Raw genomic sequence first — 11,416 nt, 5'->3', positions numbered from 1 at the left:
AAAAAAAAAAAAAAAAAAAAAAAACATGAAGCCTGTGCCCAATGAGTTTCATGATAGACAGAGCTCCCAGGCTGCTTGGTCTCTGCCAACACCAGACCCTAGTTAGGGATGCCGGCATTCCTTCCGGCCATGCAAGTGTTGATGCTGTTATTCCCTAGTCCTGGGTGGGAGGCGCAGGGCAGCAGGGTGTTCATTCCTCCTTCACCGCTTGATGGTGATGCCCCCTCACAGGGTCTTTGTACAGATGAGCTCTTTTTATGTAGTCAGAAAGTCAACTCTGAAAATTGTGCAATGAACTCTGTGTGCCAAGGACCATCTGGGTACTGAAAAAGGTGGAAAGAAGGCAGGAGGCCTCTGCCCTCATGTTACATGTGTATATACACTGACCAAATGTATGTGTACTGTGCGTGTTACGTGCATATATCTGGATGCATCCTTCTAAATCTACTTGTCACTGACATCTGAAGTGAGCTTTCTTCTCAGAGGAGTCTTTTTTATGTTAATTGGGGCACCCCACCCCACCTGCATTTGTGGAGGAAGTCAGGAGCAGGTTTGAAGGTTCATTTATCAACTGACTTCCCTGCTCGCTTTCTAGCAGTAGGATCCCAGGCCATCAAAGAACCAGCCGGTGCCTTCAAACCCTGGACAATGCAGACTAGCATAGGCTCCTCATTTCATCCCTGCCAGAGCCCGACTCCTCTCTACGCCACACACAAGCCTGTCTGTTTGAACAGATCAGGAGCCACAGAGGTGATCCACTAGTTAGGCTAGCTCAAAATGAATACCTGGTCCCCTGAATGGGGATGAGGGGCAGCTCATTTGAAGCCTGCCTACAAAGCCGTTTCCCCTGGACTGCACCGGCATGGAAATGAGGGTACTCCTCATATTTTTTCCTTTTGACATTTGATTAATAGTTGACAACTCCAGACCCAAGTAGTTAGCTTTCCTATTATCCATCTTTCACAGCCACTGCTGCTTTTCTTTTCAAGGCCCATTGTTCTAAAAATACACTCAGATCTGAAGCTGTTCTCTGTGCACACAGAGGCGTGATTTTATGGTGTCAGAGATAAGAGACATCTGCCATGCAGATTACAAACAAAGCCAGGCTCCTGGCTTTCTGAAATGAAGGCAGGGATATTGCACTACTGAAACCATGTGTTGCCTGTATTTCCCTGATGCTGTAGTATGTCATGAGATTGCTAACCTGCTTGTTTGCTCTTGTGTGTGATGCTTGCCTGTATATATGCATGCAGAGGCCAAGTGCCAAGATCACAGGCGTGTACCATCATACCCCACAGAAATACATTTCTAAGAGTTGTTATGTTGCCCATCAGTGGAAGGTGCTGGCCTAGTGCCAAAGCATGGGTCATAGAAAAAATAATTTGAGTAGGAGAGGGCAAGTCACATAGATTATCACAAAAATATCATCTTTCTGGTAGGAACAGGAAATACTGCATGTGGCCTCGGAGTGTGCCAGCAAGTGCCCAGATCAGCTTTGAAGCCAGTGGACAGCAGCGGTGTCATGGGACCTTAGCCTGGAGTGGAAGAGCCATCCAGATGGAAGGGGCTGCATTTAAAACCCACCCAGTAGGACTTAAACCCTGCCTGGTTCTGGCTTCCTTTTGAATTGTCTCTAACAGATTGGGCCTCTCCATGTCAGGCCCTTTTAAATATGCATGAAGCATTCTACTGCATTTACGATACTCTGTCTTGTGATATTTTAGGGGTATGATTAGCATCGTACGCTGCTACTAGTGTTTATGGTTTTAAGTCCTGTCCTCGCTGCATTTAAATATTTTTAATAGGAGTCTCTGAGTGTGCATGTTGGAGGTCAATCGATGGATGAATGGTTTTGAACAGGTAAATATAGTTAGGTCTAACAAGTAAGTGTAGCTGCAAAGGTAGCATGTATTTGGAGAGTAAATTGTTGCTTCCAGTCATACTCCCCCATTCCTAGCATTTAGAAACAAAAAACAAAAAACAAAAAAAAAAAACCAAACAAACAAAAAAACAACCTTGGTGCAGTGGAAGATAGCAAAATTGAATAGCAGGAAAGGACAGGCTTGAAATACTGGTTAACCAATGAACCAAGACCTATTAGAGTAAATTACTGAGTATGGGAACATAGCCCCATTGCTGGCTGGCTGGGACAATTCGATGCCTTGGCATCCATTTGTTTAAAAGGCAGCGCACAGCCTCATTTGCAGTATTGGCATGCTCGGAGTAATGGAAGAAGAGATGGCCAGAGAAAGAGGAGTACAGAGGCTGTTCTGCCAGAGAGGGGCCAGCAAGCATGTAGTAAGTAGGTTTGCTTTTTGTGCAGGCCCATGTGGAAAGAGTATGTAACATGCTACTAAGGAGATATCCCAAAGCCACTTCCTTAGACATCTCAAATAAACAGACAAACAGATCACAGAGCCACAAGTTCTTTACCTCTGACATTTGCCCTGACAACTCCTGAGAGCATTTTATAGATCCAGAAAAAGAAAAGGAACATCAGATCCTTCAAGCAATTAATTGACAAGAGAAAGAATAGCCTGTCACTAAGAGAGCTGGGACCCCTGCACTTCCGGTACAGTTTAGTTAGCTATGCTGGACCCTGATTGGCTGACGGTTTTCTGGAGTCTAATTTAAGCAGATGTTGTCTAGACAGATGCTGAAGACTTGCTCTACTGCTGTGGCCAGGTATTTCTTTTAGGTTTGCTACTGCGGATGGGGCTAGATAATCAAGTACTCATGCTGTAGATCTGTGGTGGCCTGCAAAAGCCAGGCAGCATGTTACAACTGTCCGTCTGCCCCTGGAGTCACCATTGGCCATGTGCTCTCCTTAGGAACCCATCCCTGGCTGCATCCACAGAGGGCCTCTGGGATGGCCTAGCCGTACTCCACCTTAATGAGTCTGCCTTACCCAACAGATGAGACCCTGAAACCACAGCCTTCCTCTGCCACCTTTGCAGCATCCCAGAGACCTAGCACAGTGTCTGGGCTGATGGGATACTTGCAAATGTCTCAGCCACAAAGATAGGCCCTGCCATTCACACACTTCCTGCCTCCCCAGGCCACCACACCCTGGGTGGCTCACTGGAGTACCACAGTGCTGATCCTGAAGGGATGCTTTTCTTCTGTTGGTTTGGCCTCTGGAGTTCATTAGGTACTTACTGAGACCGTCAACTGTAGATAGGGCTGGAGTGCAGGGAAATGGCTGCCTGCATGAAGTAAAATTCAATAAAACCGCATTTTAAGTGAAAAATCAGTATAAACACCGGGCTTCTTTGCCATGGAAACAGAGGTTGCTTAGAAACTGCCTAACGGCGAGTTCTAAATTTTTTAAAGTCAAGTTATCATTTAAGCTACACAGCCCTACAGGTTATTGAGAGATAATCACCTGCCTCGGGACATGTGGAAGCATGAGGCACAGCTGAGTGCCTCCTGCGCTCTGAGGACCAGGTAATCTCTTGATAACTGTGCTCCCTGGAGCCACCAATTTGGGCCTGGGGGAAGGAGAAAGGAGTTTCATTTAGGAGTTAAATAGTGTATGTATATTTTTCAGAAATTGTTTCTCTTTGGGTTTGAAAAAATGGCGAAACTAGCCATTGGGCGTGTAAACACCGTCCATCGCTGCCATGTCTGAAGATAGACTGGGGACTTGGTCCAAGTAGTTGCCTTGGTCACTCAAAGCAGAGGGCTTGACTTTGTAGAAAGACTGGGTGGGAAGTGGCCGCAGACAAGGCACTCCAGAGCTGGGGATCAAAGCCAAGGGCTCTGGAGCCCTTAGACACAACCTACCAGGCCTCAGGCTCAGCTCCAGTGGCAAAGCCAACAGGGCTCAGGTTAAGAATTTGTCAGTGTTTAGGGTTCAACAGACCGCATGCCTCCCACCCAGCAAGAGTGCAGCTGCACCTGCCAGCCATCTGCTTCCATGGCACCGGATTCATTTCCCACCTCAGGCATGAAGAAGGTAAAATACGCTGCATTTTTGTTGTCCCTGATATAACAGCCAAAAATAGAACCCTGTGGCTGAGAACTGGGCCCCATCGAGGCACTGTGGAGTGGAATGAGACAAAAGGCAAATGTCAGCCGGGCATGGTGGCACACGCCTTTAATCCCAGCACTCAGGAGGCAGAGGCAGGTGGATTTCTGAGTTCGAGGCCAGCCTGGTCTACAAAGTGAGTTTCGGGACAGCCAGGGCTACACAGAGAAACCCTATCTCGAAAAACCAAAAAGAAAAAAGAAAAAAAAATGCAAATGTCTTGCCCTTCTCACACTGAGCATATCCATAGTGGGCCATGCTGCTAGAGTTGGTAGTAATCATTCCTCAGCCTCGCATGCTCTCTGTTCTCCCCCACCCATGTGTGTGATTGTGTGTCTGTCTCTCTCCCTCTCCCCTCCTTCTCTGTCTAAATCACTCGGTCTCTGGAACAGTGTTGTCATTTTAGACACCCAGGGACAGTGCTTCTCTGCCACTCCCTCCCCACCTCAGAACAATCCCAGTGGGGAAGCTAGGCTGCCTGTGTTCATCCTTGGAAGAAGGTGGAAGCAGCTTCAGGAGGCAGGAGGATGATTTGCTTCCTGCAGCTGAGGCAGGAGGAACTTGCTTGCTGTTCGCTGTGCTCGGGTATCTAAGCAAAGCGCTGACGACTCCCAGAGTGATTCCTGAGGGTTTGACTCTGCTTCATAAAGGCGGTGAACTCTGCACATGGCGATCTCTGAGGGTGGACACAGCATCCCATCCAGCCTGCTGTGCCTGGCCTGTAGTCAAAGCAGATTTTTGGGCCATGGCACCTTCTGCTGACTGCTGCCCAGATACACAGATACAAGTATTCCTTGAAGGAAGAGCTGCAGCTGGAGAAATTGTTCCAGTTCTTGAAGTAGAGGGAAAAAAGAAATCAAATGAAATCATTTGCATTCTAACAGTCTTTGGCGCCAAGGAAAAACTGGCAGCAGTGTCCCATGCAAACAGAAGTGGGCTTCCTGGGTTTGGTGGTTTTATCATTCCCTCACCACTCTAATTATCAAAGATATTTTTGTTTTTAAACAAAAATTGCCTCCCACACAGGCGCCATCGCTTTTCTGCAGTGAAGTGGAAACGGTGAATTAGAATATTCTAATCACTTCTTCAGCAACCATTGCATAAGTTATAAACACAAGATTATTCTAAGCTAAGAAACTTAAAATAGTTTAGGCAAGCCGCAGAGTTTCCCTACACACATGCACACGTGCACACATGCACACGTGCACCTACCCCTACCTGTCTTCCTGTCCCCAGCTAAGTCCATCACTCACAAAGAAGAAGGCAAAACTGGCTTCAAAGAATAAGACGCAGCTCTTCTTAGAGCACTGGCTTGTCAGATTAATAAAATTAAAACCCAAAAATTAAGTTTTATTTAGCAGTCATTTTATTCCCATTTGGCACTCAAAGGTGCACTAACGAATGGGCCTAAAAGTACCTGTTGAGAATGAGACCTGATTCCCAGACAGGCGCTGTGTTGTACACTGTATCATTGTTCCTCAGTTCCCAGGAGGAATCAGCTCCAGGGCCCATAAGTACCCAGTCCTTTGTGAAAAGGCAGCATGTCTGCAAAGCCTGGGCCTGTGGTGATCGTCTATACGGAATGATCGTCTATACGGAAACACGTAGGGACAAGGACAGAGCTTGTGTGTGTTCAGTACAAATGGAATTGGTTTTTCAGGTGTCTTAATTCACTAGTTAAATCTGGGGTGGAGTCACTAGTACAGGGGGCTGATGGTGTTTTTAGTGGGTAAAGGGGCATCACGTAGAAATGGGCATGAACAACAAACATATAATAGCATGTATGTGTGAAAACTTTGTAACAAAACCCATTCCTGTGTATACAGATTTCAAAAATGAATTTAAACCATGCTCGGAGGGCAGAGTGAGCGTGTAAAGGCGCTCGCCGTGGGTAGAGCCTGATGTCCTGAGTCCCATCCCAGGACCTCTGTAGCAGAAAGAGAATCCATTCCTGCAAGTTGTCCCTGACCTCTGCACAAATGCCATGGCAGGCATGTGATCGAGCACACACAAAATATATATACATGTGTTTGAAAAAAAAAAAAGGTTTAAATGGAGTTAGGGACAGATGTGTACTTTAAACCTTAGCAAAACCATCAAAAATGAGAAAACTGAAAACCGGGTATGACTGATTATACTCACCAGCACTTGGTGTATGGAGGTAGGAAAATCAGTTCAAGGTCAGTATTGGCTACTTAGCAAATCTGAAGCCAGTCTGGGCCACATGAGACCCTTTCTCAAAGACAGAGAAAGGAAAGCAATGGGGAAACTGAAGCAAGACCACTTGTACATATTCCAAGGCTACATAGTTGTGATCCATGATAACAAAGTCTGTGCCTGTTCTTCCTTGATGACTTCAGGACCTTTCGCAGACTAAAGATTCCTGGAAGGGGTATCCCTCAAAGTCATTAGCCAGCCTCCAGATGAGTCACTCAGTCCTCTGGCAAGTGAGAGCCTGTTAGTCAGCGGGTATTCATTGGCTGCTTGCAGTACTCTGAGCCAGGGGAAACACAGCGGCCACATCCCTGTTACTGAGAAACGGAGACCTGAGAGAGGAAAGGATGGGGGTCTCCTGGACAGAGTGGGAAAGCAGCCCCTCAAGCAGGCGACTCCATGTGTAGGCTGATGGGGCCAGCGTAGGGAGGGCTTCATTCACACAGCCAGGTGGTTTACAGGAGGCTGTCTACTCTGGTGGCCCTGGTTCAGAAATAGGAGTTGAGTAGACAATAGTTCAAAAGTTCAGGTCAAGATGAAGGATTTCGGGCTGGAGAGATGGCTCAGTGGTTAAGAGCACCGACTGCTCTTCCAGAGGTCCTGAGTTCAAATCCCACCAACCACATGGTGGCTCACAACCATCTATATGAGATCTGATGCCCTCTTCTGGTGTGTCTGAAGTAAATAAATCAAAAAACATGGGCCCTGGCCCTTGAGCTCTGGGTTATGTTTACACAGGCCATCAGTAGTACTGCCTCAAGAGTCCTTGGCCAGCCTTTAATGAGTACAAATTCTGTTGGCCCTTGGACCCAGACCTCTAAGAAGCCGTGGCTCTGGGTAACCAGAATGGGTTTCCCCGAGGCACATGAAGACCTTAAAGAAGTTAAAGGCTTGCCCAGGTCCCCAGGCAGAGGCAATGATGCAGGCTGGGCCTGTCATTCCTTCAGACTCCAGCTTTACAGTTAGGAGCTTCTTTGTGTCAGTCCTGCTCTCTTGGGACTAATGACTGTTTTACTCCGGGTCAGTGGATCAGAAGCTGGGTGCCTGGGTTTATTAGGCTTTGGAACCCTTCTCATGGCCCTGTCTTAGGATCTAAAGTGTGGTGCCTCTGCTGTTTGAAGTGACTTGATCTTAATGATCAATTCCTTCTCAGAGTCCAACAGACAGCCCTTGGATGAGCAGTAACCCTCCTTCCTTCCTTTTCCCCTCCTGCCTCCCTTACTCACGAAATCCTCTCTCCACAGCGTCTTCCTCCACCTGATGAGAGTAGACCCTGACTCCATCTGGCTCCTCCTGCATGAGCTGTACTGCCCTGTGCAGCAGTTCCCAGCCCCGCACCCCAGCCTTCACCCAGTGCAGCTGCAGGGGGCCACTCAGCCACAGAACCCCTATGCTACCAATGTGTGCCACCTGCTTCTTCAACTGCAGTGATCCTGCCAGACCCTGGCAACCAGAAGCTGAGCTGAGCCACCCTTCCTGGATACAGTTCAGCAACACAGCGGTGAAGGTGGATTAGACGGCGATCAATGTATAAATTGATCAGTCACGCGACTGCTTAGAAATTGGACTGAAGGAAAGTAGCTCACTGTTATTTATATTTCACTCTTTGTGTTTCCAGGTGGCACTGTCTGGTGGCTCTAAGAGTTTAACTCTTTAGCTTACTGTCTGCACAGACCCTCTGCCTCACAAGTCCCCTAAACACACACACACACACTCACATACACACACACACACACACATCCCTTGTGCTCCACACCCAAGTGTGATTCTCAGCACCCATTAGTAGTTCACAACCATCTTCATAACTCCAGTTTCAAGGGATCCAACCCCCTCTCCTGACCTCAAGCACCAGACTTGCACATAGTGCACAGACACACTCATGAGCCAAACACTTATAAGATAAATAAACCTTTTCAAAAATGTCTTGATGAGAGATTTATTTCTTCATTTTTGGATGAGAGCTTTTTTTCTTACATTTCTTTGCTTTGGAGTATGGGACATGCCATGTTGCTCATAAACTTGCAGGAATCGCCTCTCTCCTTCCATCATGTGGTCCCCAGGGAGTGAAGTCAAGTCAACAGGCTTGGTGGAAGCAGCTTTACCTCTCGAGACATCTTTCCAGCTCCCTCACACCACATTTGTTGTAAAGCAGGGTTACTCTATATAGCCTTGGCTGTTCTGGACAACATAGCTAAGACTGGCCTTGAACATGTGACAATTCTTCCTCAACTTGCTGAATACTCTGATTACAGACATGAACTATCACATCCAGCTTGATTTCATTTTTTCAGGTGTGAACGTTTTGCCTACATGTATTATGGATGGATGGATGGATACCATGTGTGTGTGCTGGGTGCTGGAAGAGGTTGATGTCTCTGGAACTAGAGGTATAGGTGGTTGTGAGCCGCCATGTAGATACTAAGAACCAAACTGGGGCCCACTGGAATAGCAGCCAAGTGCTCTAACTGCTGAGCAGTCTCTCTACTCCTATCAGCTTGGGTTGTTGTTGTTGTTGTTGTTGTTTGGTTTTTAATTCTTGGTACTAGCATACTAGCCCTGGTAAAAGCTGGGATGGATGTGGCTAAGTAGTAAAATGTGCCCAAGGCCTTGAGTTTGATTCTAGCACCACACACAAAATGTACTCACCTGCATAAGCCAGGGTCCTCGGATCCTCTGACCATTCTTGCCTCACACACAGTCCTGCTCACTTGCCTAGCTCACTGACCTGGGTGGGGTTGATTCTCAGATCCTAGATGTCTTACACAAGCTTTTAAATGCCTACTGTGGCTGTATGTGAAAAGCCCAGTAAGGGATCCTTTAGTGATAGCAAACATTCAGTGTCTTCATTTCTCCATCACATCAGAATTAAGGTAAGCTGTATATACTGGGGTACTGTGTGTCCCTGAATACTTCTTACTTTACAGCTTCCCCCTGTACCTCTCTTTCCTTGGAGGTTTGCTGTCTCCTCCATGGCCTCCTATTTCTGCTGCATGGATTTACTAATTCCATCCACACAGGGCCAGCACAGACCCTTCCAGGACTTTTGTAAACTGGGAAACAGCAGGAGTGCTGAGTCAGGCATGACCCTTTTTTTGGTCTTGGGGGTGGGGGGTGGTCCCTGGCTTTGCACCATCCCCCGTAGGTGTGTTATTCACTTCCATCAGGAGCTATGACTTTCCTTGCATCAACAGCCAATGATGTGCCAAGCTGTCACCACTCCTTCACTAGGTTGCCAAATATTGCTTTGCCATGACACCCATTCAGGCTTGCCTTTGCCTGGGGTACCTGAGTACCAGGAATCTTCCCTTCCTCAAACATGTGAAGCTCGCAGCTACCATTTATGTAGAAAAGGCAGAAGAAAAAATAATTGTCTTTCCTATCTGAGGAATCTGGCACCAGACAGACGTTGATGATCCCGAAGCGTCAGTGCCTCATTGACATGAGGGGACACTGGACTAGTTCCACAGATCGCTATCTGTCCTGTTAGGGCAGAGGAGTGAGTGACCAGCCCCCACTCTGCAGTTGAGTCCTCACAGGCTTCCTCTCTGACCTCAACAGCCCATCACAAGGCTGGAAGGGTCAGGGGTCAGGCCAGAGAGGAAGGCTCTAAGTCTGAGTTCTGGCTCCCCAGAGTTATGCCCCTCCTCTGCCACCATGGAGAGCATGCATCATCTGGCATGCCATTTAGCTGATGTCACAGAACTCTGGACAGCTCCCAAGACTTCACCTGGGCCCCCAAACTCAGAGCCCATGGCAGCACGTGGTATCATTGGCTCTCTTCCAGTTGAGTTCTGGGATGGCTTTGTACCCAACTCTACCAGGACGAAATGAGAGGCTAATTCACTCTCTAGCCTCTGGCAAATGAGAAAACAGGTCGGCAAGGTGGCCACCTTATAGAGCATCACATAGCTGGCTAATGTGTGGCTTGTGTTCCCAGGGTGACTTGATATGGGGGGAGGTGACAGGGAGCACAGGAGGGATTGTTATTGTGCTCCAAAACCACTCTTACTCCACAAATAGTTAAAATAGGCTAAGCTGCTTTCAAAGTCCAGCAGGCAGAATGTTATACTTGATTTGAAAAACTAATTAGTGTGCCTCTGTTATTATATTCAAACAACTTAAATGTTGAGCCTGCCCATCTGACTCAGGGTAGCCCTTGTTAGCATGGGTGTCACACAGTGGGCCTTCCCCCACTTCCAGCTTGCTGAGGTGGGAAGAGCTTCTCCTTCCTTTCCGTATGCAATGGCACCAATACACTATAGGCAGACGGAGTGATGCCAGGCCTGCAGAGAGGCAGGATCAGGAGAGCGAGGTCATCCGTGGCTATGCTGAGATTTGAGGCCAGCCTGAGATACGTAAGCCCCTATCTCAAAAATAGGAAAAGGGCTGGTGAGATGGCCCAGCTGTTAAAGGCTCTTGCCACACAAGCCTGGCAATTTAAATTCTATCCCAGATCCCATGTAAGGGTATAAGGAGAAAATAGAACACGTAAGCACAGGCACGCACTAGTACACTCACCCAACAATAAACGGAACGATAAGAATGAGGAATTGATGCCAGGCAGTGATGGTGCACACCTTTAATCGCAGTACTCGGAGGCAGAACAGGCAGACCTCTGAGTTGGAAGCCAGCTTGCTCTACAGAGGGAGGTCTAGGACAGCCAGAGCTACACAGAGAAACCTTGTCTCAAAAGAGAAAGAAATGAAGGATTGGGTAGACAGTTGAGTTAATAAAATGCTTGCCTTCTAAGCATAAGGAACCAAATCCAGTCCCCGGGACCCACATAGAAAAGCCAGGTGTGATTGCACTGTGTAGTTGGGAGACAGGCCAGCTACCTTTGCCTCCTTGGTAAGTTCCACCAGGCCTGTGTCAAGGTAGAGACTGGAATGGTGGCTCACTAGTCTCTTACAGAAGACCCATGTGGTAGCTCACAATCACTGCTAACTCTGGTTCCAGGGTACTCCATGTCTTTTGACCCCCAAAGGGTTCACAGTGCACATACATACATGTAAGCAAAACACTCATATACATCATTTTTTATTATTGTTATAAAAAGGTGGATAGCAGATTTAAAAACTGGAGCTAGAGATGGATCAGTGATTAAGAATCCTGACTGGTCGGGCTGGTGAGATGGCTCAGCGGGAAAGAGCACCCGACTGCTCTTCCAAAGGT

The 11,416-nt window shown here is 47.5% G+C and overlaps 1 protein-coding gene across 3 annotated transcripts in view; it reads left to right on the top strand.

Moving 5' to 3' along the window:
- Tti1 (TELO2 interacting protein 1) overlaps nucleotides 1–8,148 on the top strand; it is a 48,667-nt gene extending 40,519 nt beyond the window's left edge. The window contains exons 8-9 of one of the 3 annotated variants that reach the window (XM_029536742.1): nucleotides 1,440–1,587; nucleotides 7,489–7,605. In XM_029536742.1, the coding sequence (XP_029392602.1) occupies nucleotides 1,440–1,587; nucleotides 7,489–7,521 (181 nt within the window). In that variant the 3' untranslated portion in view covers nucleotides 7,522–7,605. Of the gene's footprint in view, nucleotides 1–1,439; nucleotides 3,345–7,488 lie in introns of those variants that run through there. The other 2 variants (XM_029536740.1, XM_029536741.1) reach the window with 2 other exon arrangements.
- Nucleotides 8,149–11,416: the final 3,268 nt, after the last annotated feature.

Source organism: Mus pahari, chromosome 3 (genome assembly GCF_900095145.1).
Source record: "Mus pahari chromosome 3, PAHARI_EIJ_v1.1, whole genome shotgun sequence".
NCBI lineage: Eukaryota > Metazoa > Chordata > Mammalia > Rodentia > Muridae > Mus > Mus pahari.
The sequence above is the reverse complement of the archived record's forward strand: the minus strand, read 5'-3'. Positions and strand labels throughout refer to the sequence as shown.